Consider the following 18800-nt stretch of genomic DNA (forward strand, 5'->3'; position numbering starts at 1 on the left):
AATTATGGAAATATTTAAAATAAATACAGTAGATGATAGTAGAGGGGATAGCTGTTGTCAGTTGCCATTTTCAATAGCTGCCTATTTTATAGTAATCCTTTTTAGTAACAAATCTTAAAAATTAGAATTCTAGATGATTCCCAAATAACTAACATTAATTTTTATCAGCATATAATATAGTGTATTTTTCTCTTTCCACTTTCATTTCCCAAATACATGAAAATTATTTTAAGTAAATTTCCAATCATAAACTTGAGATGAATTTAATTATCTAAACTGAATGTATCTGCAAGACTTTTTCAAATTTAGTTCAAATTTTAATGACTTGTAGATTTTTCTGCAGTTTTCTTTCCCCTTTGGACAGTTTATTCAGATCCAGACATTTTGTGGCTTAACCATATATTTCTAAGTTAGCAATCTTCTTCTTTATAAAACTTGTCAAAGTTTAAGGATATATTTAGATGTTAATGGAAGATGTAAAGTGTAACTTCAAAGAAAAAAATTGTGATTTATAAAATTTTTTTAGGATTTTTGATAGTCTCACAAGTCAAATGAACAGTATACCAGAACATTCTCAAAATGAAATATTTAGTTCTGATATGACCAGGGAATATAACATAATTATTCACATCACAGGCTTGGCCTCAGGGACCTTGACTGGACAGCTAGCCAACAATAAGAACTGGAGACTTTTCCTGAGCAGTGTGCACAGCCGGCCACACATGAAGCACTCTACGTGTACCAGTGTCACGGTGAAAGTCTGAGCTTTGGAGCCAGACTCTGGGTTTAAGTCCCAGCTCCACTGCTTAGTAGTTATGTGACCTTGGGAAAGTTACTTAACTTTCTGTACCTTTGTTGTCTCATCCGTAAAATGGGGATGATAAGTACCTAGCACATTCATGGGTTTCTGTGAAGCTGACATTAATTAATGTTCATAAGCACCTAGAAAAATACCTGGCACATAATAAGTGTTAGTTACGTAAAGTGTTTTCTTTATTGTATTACCTTATTTAATCATTCCTAGAGCCTCTTGAGTAGGACCAGCTTCATGGGTGTACAACCTGTGCAGTCACACAGAGCCCCACGCTAAGACGGGTCCTGTGCTTGGTTTAATTCTCTGCTGCTTTTGTCTTGAAATTCTTAATAACTTTTGAACAAAGGACCCTATGCTTACATTTTGCACTGAGCCCTTCGTATTCAGCAGCTGGTCCTGTTCCTGAGGTTGATTGTATTATTGTCCCCATTCAGCCACGTCTGACTAAGTGGCTTTGGGCAAGCAACATCCTCAGCCTTCTCACCTGTAAGCTATAGGTGTAATAGCTTCTCAGTAGGCAAGGTTCTTGGGAGAGTTCAATGAGACAGTGTGTAAGCGGTGATTGGCACACAGAAGTTCTCAGAAATGGTATCCATTACTATTAGGGTGGTGCAAAAGTAATTGCGGTTTAAAAGGTTAAAAACAATCGCAAAAACCACAGTTACTTTTGTAACCAACCTAATATTAGCATTTATCTTGATAGAATAAGTAACCAAACATTTCTGTCCTTCTCCTATAAATACATATTCTTGCTTACAATTACAAGAAACTTTTCAGTGCAGTTCAAAGTTTACTGAAGGTACAGAATAAAATCATAAAACTCATCTCTAGAGAAATTAAGATAGGTTTATGAGGGTAAAAGATCCCATCTTTATTGTTACAGAAAGGTCTTATTAAAATTCGAGGCTTCTGTAAATCTTGAAACTGGAGAAGTTCTTTGTTCTATAAACCTAGACTAGAGAAGAATTCAGGTTACCTGAATTTGGGTGAGAACTGATCAAACCCTTGAGAAAATTTTCAAATAAATATATTATTAATAAAAAGTATGCTCAAAAACAAAATGAAGACTGCATCAACCCAAATATTTATTCCTAATAAAATGTACTAATTTCACAAGTGAATGAATGACATATGACCTCTATACTATGAAGGCAAAAAAAAAAAAAAGCACCTAAGAGGAAACTGCCAGACATTGTAATTCATTTGCAACTTCTCAAATTTAGGTTCTTATTATTTTTGTTACTAATAAGATATTTCGTGCCTTAACATTAGTTGTATTGTAGAAAGTAAGTAAAATATTTTTGTAGACTTTGATAACATGTAGAGAATATTTTTTTCAAATAAAATTTAAAACTCAAAATTACATTCGTTTATAATTTACTCTAGAACATGGGATAGAAAGCAGTCTCTATAGAGAAGGATAAAATAAATCCTTCTAAAAAAAATTACAGTATTTGTTTTGACAAAAATCAATGGAAAATTATTTTACCCCTGGAATTATGAATATATGTTTTTTCCACAACAGTATCTACTAGTAAAAAAAAAAAAAAAAGAAGAAGAATGAGAATCCTCTTGCAATCATGAGATATATTCTGATATATTTTTTATATCCATCCTCCAAATTTTAATTTGTTAGGTAAGTATACTCTGGAAAGATAATCGGATGATAGAAAGGTCAAAGCTTGAATTTCTGCCTTCATTTTAGAGTCTGCCATTATTTCCATCTGTCAAAAAAGGTAAAATATAGTCATACCAGAGTCCTTTGTTATAGTTCTGTCAGCTCAACAAACTAGTAAATCTAGACTTGTTTTTTTCTCCAAAACCATGGGCAATAATAGCCTTTAGGGTCAGCCAGAATATTCTAGAGGTGCTAACAGCTAGAAAATATCAGAGGAATACCAAATGTGGATGCCTTCAATAACTAGGAATGGTCTGGGGTCTTTATAATTTCTTTCTCTTTTTTCCCTGCCTAAACTATGATAGACCCATAGACAATGGGTATATAACTATGATAAGGATAAAAATAGATCAGCTCCATCCAGGTGATCTTATCTATTAGCATTCATAATTCCATGTTTCCACAACCATGTACTCCCAAACAACACCCACCTTAGTTGTTGGTTACATAAAATTTCAAAGAAGTTTGAAATTCAAAATATTATGTGAATAGCCACTACTGAAGTAAAAGGTCATTAAAACATACAACACTTGAATTTTAAAAAGAAACATACTTCTTTTCTCCAAAATGGTTGGCAAGTAACATAAGGTCTCTTCAGGATACTGTCAAGTTTCATTTGGTCCCGTTTTGTCATTGGAATTAAAGTATCTTTAGGTATATTTAACCTGGAATGAAATAGATGAAAAAAATTAGTAAAATCAAAGTACTCCTATAACTTGAATTACGAAATACTCACTTGTATTTATTGTACTAGTTCAAAAAACTCAGAAATGACAGGTAAGAAAATTAGTACAGCTCCACCTTTTAAATCCAGAACTTGGGGAATCTGGCAGGTCCTAGACCAGCAAGGGTTACATTCATAGTGGAAGTCTGTTCTATGTTGTTTTTCTTCACAGCTCACTCACAGGACGATGACAGGAAGACAGACATTAGTTATAAAATGCCAATAGCACTAGCATCATGTATATCAACACCAACGCAGCCCCCAGAGCTCCACATGCGTGGCCAGCTGCGAGATTCTCTGTGGGGTTTTAGGTCCCATCGAGTACTTAATTCTTTGTAATTCAGTGAGAAGTTTCTGGGCCATGGAAGTTAGATCTCTCACTTTTCACTGTGCGCACATATGTGCACACACGTACATACACAGCTATCTAGTTTAAAAATTTTTAAAAGTAGAATGTAATTTTATCTTGGTATGTGTTTTAAAAATAGAACATGAGAGGTCAGGATTTATGGTGTGGACTACTTTTTGAAGTCACAAATCCCGGATTTCCTGGGAGAGCTCCAGTTTCAAATAGTCTTTTTCAATGTCCCCATAATTATGACCACTTGCTAGTGGCAGCTCCTGGATAGCATGACAATTTGATTGAAAGGGAGGATTTCCCTTGAAGCCATGTTTGTGAAGCTAGCACACTTTTTTTTTCTTTGATTGCACATTTATTTTGGAGTGGCTTTTGAGAGCACTAATGGAATTTATGAGTTGCAACTAGTGTTTCTCTAAGTCCTCCACCTTCATAATTATGAGATCATTTGGCTTGAATTTGTGTTAGAAATGATATTCATACAAATAAATCACCCCCGAGGGATTTTGACACATAATACTAAACTGAACAAAACTCTGATTCACTAGAGTATAAATATTCAAAAATCAAAAATTGAAAGTTTTCTCTTGTGCCCTCATTTTGTAAGAAGTGGCAATCACCCCAAACCTGTTCATATTCCATATTTAAGAAATAGGCACCTGTTACCAAAGTTTGCTCACTGCTTAAATCCAATAACATGTTTAAGTTCATTGTCACTGGCCAATCAAAACAATAATAAAATATTCTTAAATATCACATTAGTAGAGATGAATAAAAGGGATGACGTCCTGTGCTGTGGGACAGGTGGGCTCTTACTCTCCAGGGAAAGAGAAATAATTAACCTATCCAGAGGGCAGTCAAAGCCTTAAAAATGTGCATACCCTTTGACCCAGCTATTCTGGGAATCCAGCCTATGGGACTAATTAAAGCTGCAGCCGAAGATTCAGTTACAAGAGGGCCCATCAGAGCACCATCTATCAGAACAGACATTTGGAAACCACCCAAATGCCTGACTTTGAGGGATCGGCTGGATAAACACTGATACATGCAGAATTTGAACTCAGTGATATAAGGCAGTAAAATGAGGTCTCAGAAAAGAAATGTATTTATTGATATGGAAAAGGGATCTCACCATGTGTGCGAGAAAAGGAGATTACAAAATAACATTAGAGTATGATCCCATTTTTGTGAAAAAGCTATGACTATGCACAGAAAACAACCTACAAGAGTAAAGCTGTTCATCTGTAGGTAATATCTATTACTTAATATTGTTTTCTATAATGAACATATACAATAAACTCGCCAAACTTTAGGTTCCCAAACTTTACATAATCTTAAAATGAGATTTCTTATGAAATTAAAATTTTAAATATAGGATACAGTTGATTCATATATTAATTGATGTTGTCAATGATTACCATTTAACTAGATTCAATGTCTTACACTAAGTATAAAAAAATTTACAAAATATTTTAACCATAAAGGTAAAACAAAAAATGTTTTCCAGCGAGCTGAAAGTTCAATTAACCAAATTCATTTGTGAACTATTTTAGTAGTTGAAATAGAAACATTAATGAATTTACTTCATAACTATGTAATTCTGAGTCATAATGAACAATGTAAATAAAAAATGTTAAGAGCTTTCCCTCCTAGTGACTTTTGAGGCTTATCGTGACACATTACAATGAGTCATTATTTTAAATATCCCAGTTCTACTAAACTGTCTAACCTTTTAATATCAGAAGGGAGGAGACCAAGCCATCTAATAGCTGGAACTGTGAGATTATGGGCTTCAAAAGACATAGACTAAAATCAAAAGCAAAAGCATATTAGGTAAGGCTAAATTGCAGAGAACTAGAACACTTTTTTTGCAGCCAAATTTTTCACTTATTTAGAAGAACAAGTACTAAAGACTTCACACCCCAGAGCCCAACAGAAGTAAGAAAATCATCTGGCGCTTCCTTAAGCTAGTCTTTCAGTGAAGGTTGTTTAAACTCTGTAGTGTTTCTGGGTTGATTTTCTATAAAGCAAAACCACAAATGAACCTCTTATCTGCATTTATTATTGTATTACTGTGATTCCACATCTGAACACCTTGCTCCACCATCCTTTGCATCCGCTATAAACATATGCGTACGCCTGGGACACTTAAGGTGTATACCAGTGGCTCCCAAACTTTACCCTGGGTCAAAATCACTTGGAGGGGCCGCCTCTAGACATCTGGATTCAGGAGGTCTGGACAGAGACTGAGACTTGCATTTCTAACAAGTCCCCAGGCGATGCTGACGCTGGGTCCAGGACCACACTTTGAGAAACACTGATGTATACTAGTTGCAGTCTAGTGTGAAATTGGGTGGTGTTTGCATTTCTCCTTATGGCGGGAGGAAGGTGAATTGGCAAAGTCAGAATTCAAGGCTACATGTAGTTTTATCAGAGTCTATTTGGCGATCAGACAATGTTGGTACCCTGAGGCCCAAGCTTACTTGAGTAGGCCGGGAGTGGAGGATAATGATGCCTCTTGCCCACAGCTAATCCCACTCTGTCATCTGTGGTCGCACTGGTCATGGTGGAAGCTGGAATTACAGCTAGGGAAACAGACTGGCCCTAGACTTGGACAGCAGCTCCCCTCGTACCTTTTGGGGGCCCTCTGCTTACTAGGTGCTGATAAGTAAATGCAGAACTAACCCCAACGAATATAAAATATCTCAATAGTGGAAAAAGGAAAAATTCTTTTCTATACGTACCATAGATCCATACTTATAAATGCACATTATCTCTATGCCTGTTAAAAGAAAGTTAACTTTAAAATTAGACTTCTGGTATATTATAGCTTAGATCATTGGCACTCTCAAATTATATCCAACATCTGCAAATTTTATTTTTGTGGCCATCACCAATGAAAAATTTATGGTTCTGCTTAATATGGCTAAATTAGCAATAAATTGCCTCAAATAATTAGTCATTAATCTAATAATTTTAATCTAATAATTATATTCTTTTAAAAATATTTATGGAGGTGTTCTAAAATCAGAAAAACACAGCAAATGATTTAATTATGATGGTTTCAAATAGTCCGGTGATAAATTACCATGTGGATCAGCATCTACTAGAGTGAAAATGGGGATGTGAAATGTATCCCACAGCTTCTTGACCAAAAGTCTTGTGTTCAGATCAGGTACTCCCTTCCCCTAAAAGCAAGTTTTAAATTACGCATTTTAATTCCAGTAGAATGAAACTGATAAAATTATATCCTTATTTTATTAATAATTTAAAAGTTAGTTAACATCCTGCTTCCTCTCCAGGGCAGCTCTCCTCACTGCTTGCACAAACATACCAAAGCTCCCAAACATCGTCCTTATTGTTAACCTAAAAAAACCCAAAGAATTTTAAGTAGCTGAGCTTTTCTCCTTCAAAAATCTAGGTTTTTATAAAGATCTGTAAAAGTAGAAGAAAGCCAGGACAGGGGAGGGGAACCTGATCCATTCTGTTATACTGTCATCAGTCCACCTACCCACAGCCCAAGCTTCCTTTATTCTCACCTCATTCTTTCCTCTGCCAGCAGGTATCATCCATCCCTCCAGTTTTATGAACTCCTCCCACATTACCCTGGAGCAGGAAGCTTACTACCCTTTGCTAACTGATGCCTGTAGTTCCCTGTATTACCTTAATGCATTCTTCCATGTTCTTGGCTATTCTTTAAACATTTAATGAAATTTCTTGTTCTATAACCCCAAAGGATGCATCATATTGGTAACAGATTGCTGTCCAAGGTGTTTAGACAATGTTATAAACCCTCTTACCGATCACCGTTATTCCTGGATTCTAATAAAGGTAGATAATATACCGTAACCATGACGCATGGAGATATTTTGCTGCAAAAGTTGTCATCTAGGAGTCGTTGAAATGTCGCATCTTTTTCCACAATTAACAGAAATTTTGCATCTGTAATTAAATCTGTGAAGTTAAGGCTGACAAATTTAAGGCAAGAGTATTTCAATTTAACCACCAACTAATTAATGGTGCCATATAGATCAATTCAAAAGCAGCTATCGATATAGTATTTTCATTTTTACCTTCAAATATGTAACAGATATCTTTTCATATATGGAGATATCTGTCTTTCCTACCAGATGGTGAGCTCCTAAAAGAATCCTACAGAAGGGACCATGGTGTGTTTATCTTGACCACTGTAGGGTCTAGCTTGTTGGTTACACATCAGAAGGTTTGATTTATCAAAGTAATAAGTGAGTGAACATTCTAGAAGTTTAAATAATTTTCCTATTCAAAGGATACTCCGAATTCCTTGAATATTAGATGGCACAGCAACAGCCTAAGTTAACAAAGACAGTTTTTATTTTAAATAAAAAGAAAGTATAACTACATTTTAAAATTTATCACAAAAATCCTATATTTTCATTTAAAAAAATATGCCTGTCATCAGAGGTTTATGCCTCAGTAAGAAAACAGTAGGAAACAGATTTATTCTTCAGTAAGAAAACAGAACACATGACCCAAACTACTTTCCAGCAGGTAGGGATTTCTTGGAAACTTTGTGGATATGCGTCTTAAAAAACAGAAACCGAAGAAGGAAAGACTGACTTCTTTATGCAGGATCTCATACTGTGTTTCCCCGAAAATAAGACCTAGCTGGACAGTCCTAATGTGTCTTTTGGAGCAAAAATTAATATGAGACCCGGTATTATATTATAGTATACCTGGTCTTATTTTACTATACTTATAAGTATTTTAAGTATAAGTATAAGTAAATAAGACCGGGTATAACATAACATAACATAACATAACATAACATAACATAACATAACATAACATAACATAAAACATAACATATAATATTATATATTATATAATATAACAAAGACCAGGTCTTATATTAATTTTTGCTCCAAAAGGCACATTAGAGCTGATTGTCCGGCTGGGTCTTATTTTTGGGGAAACACGGTAGGTGTCACCTTCTTCCTTTCCAAACTGGTAAGTTGGCCCTTTCCATGCTGCTGTGCTAGTTTAATATTATGTACCAAAGCCTATGCTTTTTCTATATGTACCAAAGGCCTTCTATGTACCAAAGCCTAGCAAACAGTTTAGTTTTAAACATTAATTTCAGAACCAGAAAATGTTATGAAGAGTATATAAATAACCATGCTAAAATGGTCAAGCCATGCTCCATCTGAAAACAACAGTACATTTTAAAAGGAAATGTGTACGTTTTTTTCAATGACATTTGACAAAAATGGCATGTTTTGAAACTAATGTACAACATGGTAAAGCATATACTTATTCATCCTTCAGTTTTATTTTAAAATCTTAAGCTCCAAACTACATTACAAAGCAGGAAATAAAATACATTTCAAAGACAAAGGACCGAAAGGGAGTTAAAACATGTGGAAACATTAATGATGCTTACTGTTGCACAGCTACAATTCACTTTGGTGCCGCCTTCCTCGATATACCTTAAATTGCCAGCAATTAAACCTTTTGATGTTGATAACTGAAAAAATAATAGATATTTGAAAGCTTTTTCACGAATATATTTATACTGCAGAGTCACTCTTCATGTTCACCTGCTGATATGTATTTTTTAGCTTAGGATGCAATTTAAGAAATGAAAGAGAAAATATGTAAGAGTATTTAGGAATGAAAAATGTTTGGTAATTCATCTAATTTGGTTCATTCATCCAAGAGAATATATTGAGAATAGATTATTTAAATTTATAGTGAGAAAAACATAGTACCAAAAATTATCAAAAGAAGGCACACTTCACATGTATTCTTCTATTACAATTTTTATACAAACGGTTTGTCTTAAAGTAAAACGTTTTGTATTAAATGCTGCTTACTATATGTAGACACCTCCTTGGCACTTTTAGCATACAAGAAATGTCATTGATAATGTTGTCCACGATGGCCTGGTTACCAAAGAGTTGGCTGTCAGTGTAATATATGTCTCTATAAAATTTAAAACATACATTTTTAATTAACCATATTCTCTTTGAATATGACAAATATTGGAGTATTGTTTGCAGGAAGCTTTAACTGGATGAAACACCCATGTAAATAAAGTAACCCATTACTCATAGTTTAGTCTTATGTAACTTTTCAAAACATACAATGAAAGTTAATTTAACTGAATCTCGTATTGCCGTTTAAAGAGTAATTGACCGGAACAATGTATTTACCTTTTGGTTGCATAAGTGTTGCTCTGTACTAACTTATAAATCATGGACAATATTTTAAGAATTAGAGCTGGAAAATAAGATGCAACAAACAAGTTACTCATCATTTCTTTTAGCAATTCAAAACATACTTCTATCAAGGATTTTAACTGTCCCCCAATTACTTTCCATAAATTAAAAAAATTACCTTTCCAAAATAGAAGTGTTAAGTACAGAATATAATTGTCTGAAGAATCAGATAAAATTAATTGCTAAATGAACAGCAAAACTGAGAGAATACATTTCCACTTAGTCGTGCACCTTGAAAATTCTGGAATCACAATTTACTTCCATGGTTATGAACAGTGCAAAATTCTATCAATTTATTTCAAGTACAAGGTGGTCTGTTAAAGAACAAACAAAATTATTTAACTAGGAACAACTAAAACCCAGAAGATAACTGAATTTATTTATTACTGAAAGCTAAGAAAGATGAACTTACCAAAATTTTTAACTGATTTTGGTGAATCACTTTTGATTTTTCTTGTGGTACAGTGGGATACCATCTGAAGACCCACAGAATCTTCAAACCTATCATTTTATTTAAAGCAAGGAAATAAAATAAAAAGAATTAATTTCTGAACACCAAACAATATACACTTAATGCCCTCTTCTGCATATCATTTAAATCTACTTTTCAGTATAAGCACTAATGCTTTAGGATAACCTGAGTTATAACTCCAGGTGGTAATGAGGTGATTAGTTTTGTGACATATAGAGGCACTAAAAGAAAGTGTTTAAAATAAATGAATTATAGACCTTTGATTATGAAGTGTGTGTGTGCATCTGTGTATTTCCTGGGAAGACATTTAGTGTATATGAACTATTTTCAAATATTTCACAATTTTAGTAGCATTTTGCTAATTTTAATAATTTTCTCAATAACTTAATTTAATAAATTAAACTTTTTTCTGATTTACCTCCAAAGTTATGTTAAATGAAATATCATTTATAGTTGGTTGTTAAGTTGAACTACCAAGCCTGTCCTAAAGGTGGCAGAAAGCACCAGGCAAACAGGCCAGGTGTCAGCTGCTTCAAGGCTTGATGCATCTTGCAAACTATGAAGCAAAATATGATTCAAGAGTTTACATTTTATATTAATTATATTGAATAAAAGAATACATGGTGACTACGGAGGGAGTCTCGAAACTACTTTAATTCTGTTTCTGTAACTCTAACTGAGAACTATTCTTGTAGTGTTTTTCATTATTTAGTGGAAAGATTCTATAGGCTGAGGATCTCAGAAAAACAAACTGTGTAACTAGGCTCCAGGATTTTGACAAAGCTGTTTGCTGACTTTACCCTCTTGGACACGTAACTTAGCAGGGGGAGATCAGTTAGGAGAAAGAGCCTTTGAAATGTGCTCTGTGTTCAAGATCCATTCATTTTGGTCTCAGTATCAGGATTGGTTGTAGGTCCCCTGAGCAAGTGGCAGTGTAGATGAGAATTTCCCCCTTTGAATGTTGGAAAGCTTAGAACTAAGTTTGGAGCCTATTTTTGGCAGGATTGTAAGTCTTTATCATTTACATTTTGAATTGTAACCTCTTTCAGTGCTCCATATTTTGTTCCTAGCATTGTTTTCCCTTTGCCTTATCTTTCCTACCTACTTCTAGTTTATTTAACCTACTTGCATGGTATGTATTTTGTAAACTTCCTTAAATCCTTTTAGGCAGGGTAAAGGCAATAAAAAGAATGAAATCTGACTAAAACTCTAACATGAATAAATTCAAATAATGACATAGATACTGTATTTAAAAATAAAAAATGCAAAATGCCCACTTTATATTTTCCCAACTTGATCTGTTGTCTATTGTGAATGCAGGTGCTTCGTTTCTTGCCAAGCTTGTTATTATATCTTGGATAATATTTTCTATGGATGCAAGAACCTCAGAACTGAAACAATAAACACACCATGATTCAATCTTAATTCTAAATTAGGCCTTCACAATATGTAACATTTTCCCAGATCAATACTGAAATAACTTTTTGTTTTATTGGTTGTTTTTTTTAAGACTAAGTAATCCACGTCAGTAATGATATCGCCCACTAAATTTTGACATATTCATAGGTACTGCATTAAAATAACTGTATTTACAGTGAAATTTCATTTGCTTGTAATTTTACTTTTCAAACAATTACCCATTGAAGTAATATCTTTTAGATTAATAACTAGACAATATAATTTATAAATATATTTCAGTCTACTTTTCATCTTAACCTACTTAAATACAAACACATTGGCTTGAAATACTACTGATAAATGTTTTAATTAAAAATGATGTAATATTGGCTTTGAATTTAATTTCTTTCCCAAAAATGCAATGCAAAAATATTTCAAAAGAAATACTTCTTGTTGTAGCACATTGCTCTAATTGATCTCATGCCTTAAATCAGCCCTTTTGAATTTTAGTGATACAAAAAGAAAAAAGTTTAATCACTACCATGAAAAGATTTGGCAACTATTACGCCACTTTACAGCAAACTGTTAAGACTCAGCCCAGTTTTCCGTCAGCTGACTTTTAATTTCACAAGCCATCAGCTTCAAAACATGTTCAGTTATAAATACCATGAGCATATTGCCTAGGATGGGAAATAAAATCTAAAAAATGGGCAGAATGTAGATTGTTCTAATTTCCACGGGAACTTGCTTTCATCGGAAATGCATGTATCAGAAAATAAATTTTAAAACATTCACTATTTCCTAATATCACAAGATAAGAACTGACTCATATCTCATTTATTTTTTTCCAATTGAAAAAGAGTTGCAGGATAATGTTGACCAAGTTTAAGATACAATCAGATTAATTTACATCTGAAATATAAACAAGGGATATGTACTCCCTTCTTTCCCTCACCCTCGTAAATTCTCCCTCAAACTAAATCCTTATGTAAAACTTTGTTTGCTTGTGGGTTTTTTGTTTTGGTTTGGTTTTTTGATAGTTGATTTGGGCTTAAAAATAAAAGACAGTCGTTTGTTTAGGCTGAAAAACTTTGCCGATAAACCAGAAAAGGAGATCAAGGAAGCAAAACTACAGAGCATTTTAAGTAAAATTTGGCAATAAGATAAACATATTTTCTGTAGTTAACTCCAAGTTGGGTAGCTAGGGAATCGCTGTAATTGATTTTATCGGGACCACATTCTGAGCTAACCAGCTAACTGCTTCAATCGATGTTAATGAAACCATTTAAAATAGATACATTGTCTTCCGACACAAGAAAACCGTTGTCTTAGTATAAACTACTTAAAATGTTGACTTCCTTGTTCATTTTGATTACAAATAAAACAAAAACACGAGAACTCACAAAAGTCATTTTCTCTCACTTTCTCCCCCACCCACCACCCCGGGAAATCCTTCAAGTTTAAGCTAAATTTTTTTCCAATTTTTTTTTTTTTTTAAACAATCCCAAAATCAATCTGTGCCCTAAACTCCCTGACCTGTAAGGATCTAAGGAAACCTGCGAGCTCAGCGGTGGGAAGCTCCTGGAACATTCTAGAAGTGGAACATTCTAGAAGACACCAGGGCCTGTCACGAGGCTTCTTTGAATTCAAAACAAGAGTTAAAAGAAGAAACGGGAATACGCGCTACGGAAGGTGCTTTCTCGGGATTCAGGGATGGTAGGCCAAGGGGGCCCCTCTGTGGCCTCAACACCCGGGAAGCAGCCTTTTGCCTCCTAAACCCAGGAGAGAGGAAGGGGCACCTGGACATTCCCCTACAAAGCACCCCAAGGCCCGGCCAGCCCAAGGACAGTTCGCGCTTTCTATTTCCCGGGCACGTGCGCCCCAGCGGACCCCTTATACCTGGAGGCCAGGTGTGTCCCCCCGCCCGCGGGCTCCCGGCCACCTCTCCTCAGGGTGGCCAGCAGGGAAGCCCTGTGCTGATCCAAAACCTCGAAGAACGAGACCTCAGGCCCCATGGGCGCAAAGGCCATGAACACGGCCAGCAATGAAATGCTCCAAGAACAGGAACTCAACTTGTCCCCAAACGGCTCTGCCCCGCCCTTGCGGGGCGCGCTTACAGACCCGCTTTTCCCGCCCTTTCCGGCTGAGGATCCGCCAGCGCACGCGCACACCTCACCCCTCGCGGCGGGATGCACAGGCGCATGCGCAAAGCCCCTCCCACGGAGTCGGAGTCGAGTGCGCAGGCGCTCGGGGCTCCGTCAGGCAGTCCCACCCGCGGGTCAACGTGCTGGGCTCTTCTTGAAGCGTCGTCTGGAAAGCGACAGAAACCAGCTGGGGAAGGTTGGGATGTCGGACCTATATTTCCTTAAAATGGGTTTATGGTTTGTTTTTGACTATTTGGGGGCAAGTAGTACCAGAGATTGTTTTCCTTAAAACAAATAGTTACGGCGGCACAACTGTGTGCCAGGCACCAGTTCTAGGCACCGGGTCCCGCCGTGATCGAAGCAAACGAAATCCCTGCGCTTAGTCACATCTATGTAGCCGCTGAGGGCTTACGAAGCCCGTTTCACGCCGCCTCTGCCTCTCGAAGTCCCGTAAGCACCCCGGGACGTTCTTCATGTGACGGTGGGGCTTGTGCAGGAGGCGAGAAAGCGAGGTCCGCGAGCTCAGGCAGGCCTGGCTCAGCATCCCGGCGGGACCGCTTCGTAGGGCCGCCAGACCGAGCAAATTAAATCACAGGACCCTCGGCGAAATGGGAATTTCAGATGAACAACGAATACTTTTTTTCTTCTTTTCTTCTTTTTGGATAGCCAGATCCCATGCAACCGCGGGGACAGACTTTTACTACAGATGAATTTTATTCTGAAATTCCAATTTGCCGGCCGTCCATCCAGGACTTGATCTAGCAATCCTGCCGTTGGACCGCGTCCTCCCCTTGCAGATCTGGTGGCTGGACCTTCCTCCCCGCTCTCCCCCAGCCTTCTAGAGCAGCAGGCAGGCCTTTTGAAGCCCCAGGGAAGGAGTCGTGCCTCTGGGGGACGATGTCTTTGAGAGAGAGGCCAGTGGGACAGACGGTGGAGCAAGTTGGGTCCGAGGCTTGTGAGGGCCTGGTCCTGCGTATGGGGGTCCTGGGATCTTGCCCCACAAAAGCCGCCTGGCAGCAGGCCCACTCGAAAGAACTATTTTGTTTCCTCAGTTCCCGGTGATTTAATAGTTTTGAGACGAGAACGCTTTTTCCTCCTCGATGATAACGGGCTTCCTCCGGTGGTGATGATGGCTGCCTCTGCCAAGCACTAGCCGAGGGCCTTCTTACTGTTCTCACAAATGCTCACCACCTCCCCTGGGCCAGGAAGCGCTAGTTACTGAGGACACAGCTGCCGAACGAGGCGGGCAGCGTCCTTGCCCTTAGGGAGCTCTCTGTGGGGTGGGCGTGGGGGGCTGGGCTACATAGGTGAACATTTGAATAATAAAGTTGGCAGGCTGAGAAGGGGATTTAAATCAACAACCCCAAGGGGTAAACATTTTTATCCCCATTTCACAGGTGAAGGAACGGACAGGTTGAGCGGTTTGTGCAAGATGGCACCTCGGTAAGTGACGGAGCTGAGAGGTAAATCCTGACTCCAAATGTGAACTCTCACCACTGTTGGTCTGGCTTGGAACATGTTGGAATTTTGTGGGGGCTTCTTTGCTGATGGGGGCTTCTCTGGCCCCAGTTTGTTCATGTTTCAGATGAAGGCTTTGCTGTAGGGGCGCTTTCCTTTATTATTTTTAATGAGGAGCAAAGGCTTTTGAAAGGAGAGGCCAAGTCAACGACACCCATGAGGCTTGTCCTCTGGGAGGTGCCTCTCTCCTGGGACCAGAACTATCTGGCTCCTTGTCTGTCTCTCGTGAGGACAGACCCTTCTGGATCATGTGGTGCCACACTCGGGAGCCAGTGGCCACACTAGATCTGACATGAAATAAAAGGGTCTGAGCTGGGCGGCACAGGGAGGGGATCAAAACAGTGAAGGGAACAGACGCGTCATAAACCTGGCATTTCTGTGGGGAGAAACCACAAGGTGCAGACTTGAAAGGGCCTTGCTGGGGTTCTCACCGCGGCCGACCAAAGCGGGAGGCCATAGCACATCCTCCCAGGTGGCTGTGCCTCTGCGTCCAGGTATCTAGCCCCAGTCAGGTAACTTGCATGCATGCTGTGTGCACCACCTCAACATGGAAATCAACTGCAGCCCCAAGCTATGAGAGGAAACCAGAGAAACGTATCCCATCCCAGCAGCAGGTCGTGGGTGAAACTGGCAGATGCCCCTTTGCAGGGCAGTCCCCATACGATGCTGAGTGCTCCCTTCCTGGGGCCATCGATGCTTGGCCCAGGCACAGTGCTCAAGCTACACTCGGTTGTGAAAATGAAAAGCTTTTCCCCAAGCCCTGCTTTCCTCCAAACTCAACCTGATGTCCTGACACTTGTCTGAGGACCAGAGCCTCTGTGTCAGGAAATTGTATCGTTTAAATGAGGCACAATTATTGCATTGGGTCTAACTCACCAAAAGGGGGGAAGGAGGTAGGGAAGGATGGAAGAAAAGCAGTGAGCCAGAGAGGAGAGGATGTCATGCTTGTTACTTTTAAACAAGGTGGGTTCTTTAGCAAATGGAGGTGAATTTTTTAACATAGATGCTTGAGAGAAAAAGCAATAATAATTTCTTCTTGGGGTTTTATGAGGTGTTTTCTTTTGTATGTTTTTTTTTAACTTTTTTAAAAATTATAAGAATGATACGTGCTTTTCATGAAATACTGATGTAATTCAAAGGGTATGAAGTAAAAGTGAAACTCTGGCTGTGGCAGCCACTTGCTGTTCCACCTTGATCCGTCTGCTCTGGACTCTGCGATCCTTGGGAACCTGGAATTATTCCTTCTTGTTCCAAGGGCCTTTACACTTGCTCTTCCCTTCGCAGCTGGAGTTCTTTCTCCTTTTTCTCTCCCTACTCTCTGCCCTCCCTCCTCTAATCCAGCCTGGCTAATTCTCCTGTAGCCTTCAGATCTCCACCTGCACATCTCCTTGGACCACGCCTAAGGAAGTCTTGACCCCTGATTTCCCCTTGTCTCGACATGCCTGCATTCCTCTACTCTGTCAACCCTAGGAGAGCAGGGACTGACTCATCCTGGGCTCCACAGGTCCCCTGTGCCTGGCACACAGAAGGCACTCAGGAGTGTTTGTTGAATGAATGAATGACGCCCGGCAGATGATCTCTATTACCGATTTGTAACATTCCAGAGTCTTTCTACACATGCCAGGAGAAGCATACATTTTTATATGAATAAGACCATACTCTACATTCTTCTGGTATCACTGCCACTGGTCCTAACGGTAACTGCAGTTTGCTGATGGTCAGACCGTGGGCCAGGGGCCCCACACACACAAACCTCATTTACTGTCTCCCATGTTACAGGGGAGAGTCAAGGATCTGAGAGGTATAAATAAAAGTGCTGAGTGTCAGAGATACAAATGACAAAACGCTGAGAGGAATAGTTTCTCTGCTCTCAGTCACCGTGTGGTATTGCCTCAAAGTCAAGGTCATTTGGTATCGATGAATTCATTTGCCCATTTTCCATAGCCAGTGATTATATAGCTGGATGTATGATGTAAAGCAGATCAATAGAGGAAAGTTAAACTGAATTTTAATAAGATCACCAAAATATTTGTAAGCCTGTGGATCATCTTATTGATGAAGGCATGGTATTTGTTTTTAGAGAGAAAGTATTATAATGTGTTACCATAGACCCAACACCAGCTTCCAGGATTGTCAACTCATGGCCAAACTTTTTCATCTGCATCCATCACCTTTCCAAACCCCCTTCCAGATTATTTGGAAGCAAATCCTAGGTATATTATTTCATCCATACGTATTTGAACATGTACACGTATCTCTAAAAAAAAAGCACTCTTAAAAATAACCGTAGTCCCATTATCATACCAAACCTTAGGTTCACAATCATCTTTTAGTATCACCAAATATTCCATCACTGTTGAAATAGCCCCGATTATTTTATGAATTGTTTTTTTTGTGTGTTTTTTTTTCTAAAGAAATTAGATTTTTAAGATTTTATTGGGGAAGGGGAACAGGACTTCATTGGGGAACAGTGTGTACTTCCAGGACTTTTTCCAAGTCAAGTTGTTGTCCTTTCAGTCTTAGTTGTGGACGGCGCAGCTCAGCTCCAGGTCCAGTTGCCGTTGCTAGTTGCTGGGGGCGCAGCCCACCATCCCTTGTGCGAGTCGAACTGGCAACCCTGTGGTTGAGAGGACGCGCTCCAACCAACTGAGCCATCTGGGAGCTCAGGGGCAGCTCAGCTCAAGGTACCATGTTCAATCTTTAGTTGCAGGGGGCGCTGCCCACCATCCCTTGCGGGACTCGAGGAATCGAACTGTCAACCTTGTGGATGAGAGGGCGCGCTCCAACCAACTGAGCCATCCGGGAGGCAGCTCAGCTCAAGATGCCGTGTTCAATCTTGGTTGCAGGGGGCGGAGCCCACCATCCCTGCGGGACTTGAGGAGTTGAACTGGCGACCTTGTGGTTGAGAGCCCACCGGCCCATGTGGGAATCAAACCGGCAGCCTTCGGAGTTAGGAGCATGGAGCTCCAACCCCTGAGCCACCGGGCCGGCCCATGAATTGTTTTTATAGGTCGTTCTTGTCAGAGTGCAGATAAGGTCCATCCATTCATGGTTGTTGGTTGATAAGTCTCTTAAGTCTTCTTAATTCTATAGATTCCCTTTTTTTCTTTCCTGGCAATTGATTTGTTGAAGACACAAAGTCATTTGTCCCAGAGAGTTTTGTGCAATTGTTTGTGCATTGCATCCCTGTGGTATCATTTAACATGTTTTTCTATCCCTGGTAGTTCTAATAAATTGGTGGTTAGATTTAGAGGCTTGACTGTTTCTGGTTTGATTTTTTTCTTCAGTAATAATATTTCAGAGGGTGTTTGAAATATTTAGGGCCTCCAGTAGAACTTTCCAGGATCTCTCTGGCTGGGGCCTCCAGGTCGAGACGTTCTGAGGGAGCCTGAGTCTCTCAGTAACAGAAGGAGAAGCCAAGGAGTCTGAGTCTG

The 18800-nt window shown here is 38.7% G+C and overlaps 1 protein-coding gene across 2 annotated transcripts; it reads right to left on the minus strand.

The window, feature by feature from the left end:
• Positions 1–1891: 1891 nt before the first annotated feature.
• SPO11 (SPO11 initiator of meiotic double stranded breaks) lies at positions 1892–13740 on the minus strand. Of its 2 annotated transcripts, XM_033095272.1 has the most exons (13): positions 13604–13740; positions 11584–11697; positions 10247–10335; positions 9769–9835; positions 9430–9538; positions 8997–9080; positions 7868–7904; positions 7419–7528; positions 6663–6762; positions 6319–6356; positions 5304–5380; positions 3046–3157; positions 1892–2538 (listed from the first exon to the last, which is right to left on the minus strand). In XM_033095272.1, exons 1-13 carry the CDS (start codon positions 13732–13734, stop codon positions 2419–2421), a joined length of 1188 nt encoding a protein of 395 aa, XP_032951163.1. In that variant the 5' UTR covers positions 13735–13740; the 3' UTR covers positions 1892–2418. The 2 variants fall into 2 exon arrangements, with proteins under 2 accessions (XP_032951163.1, XP_032951164.1); XM_033095273.1 differs by lacking the exon at positions 11584–11697 and having other exon boundaries at positions 2419–2538; positions 13604–13734.
• Between the last annotated feature and the right edge of the window lie 5060 nt (positions 13741–18800).

Source organism: Rhinolophus ferrumequinum, chromosome 23 (genome assembly GCF_004115265.2).
Source record: "Rhinolophus ferrumequinum isolate MPI-CBG mRhiFer1 chromosome 23, mRhiFer1_v1.p, whole genome shotgun sequence".
In the NCBI taxonomy this organism is placed as follows: Eukaryota; Metazoa; Chordata; class Mammalia; order Chiroptera; family Rhinolophidae; genus Rhinolophus; species Rhinolophus ferrumequinum.

Bases quoted from the DNA above. Each gene is read 5' to 3' on its own strand.
- SPO11 (XM_033095272.1), bottom strand. From the start codon at position 13,734: ATGGCCTTTGCGCCCATGGGGCCTGAGGTCTCGTTCTTCGAGGTTTTG. The intron at 9,081-9,429 runs GTAAGCAGCATT...TTATTTTTTCAG, and splicing joins CAAGGAGGTGTCTACATATA to TTATCAACATCAAAAGGTTT. The intron at 7,905-8,996 runs GTAAGCATCATT...TTGTTAACTTAG, and splicing joins TGAATTGTAGCTGTGCAACA to GCTGTTGCTGTGCCATCTAA.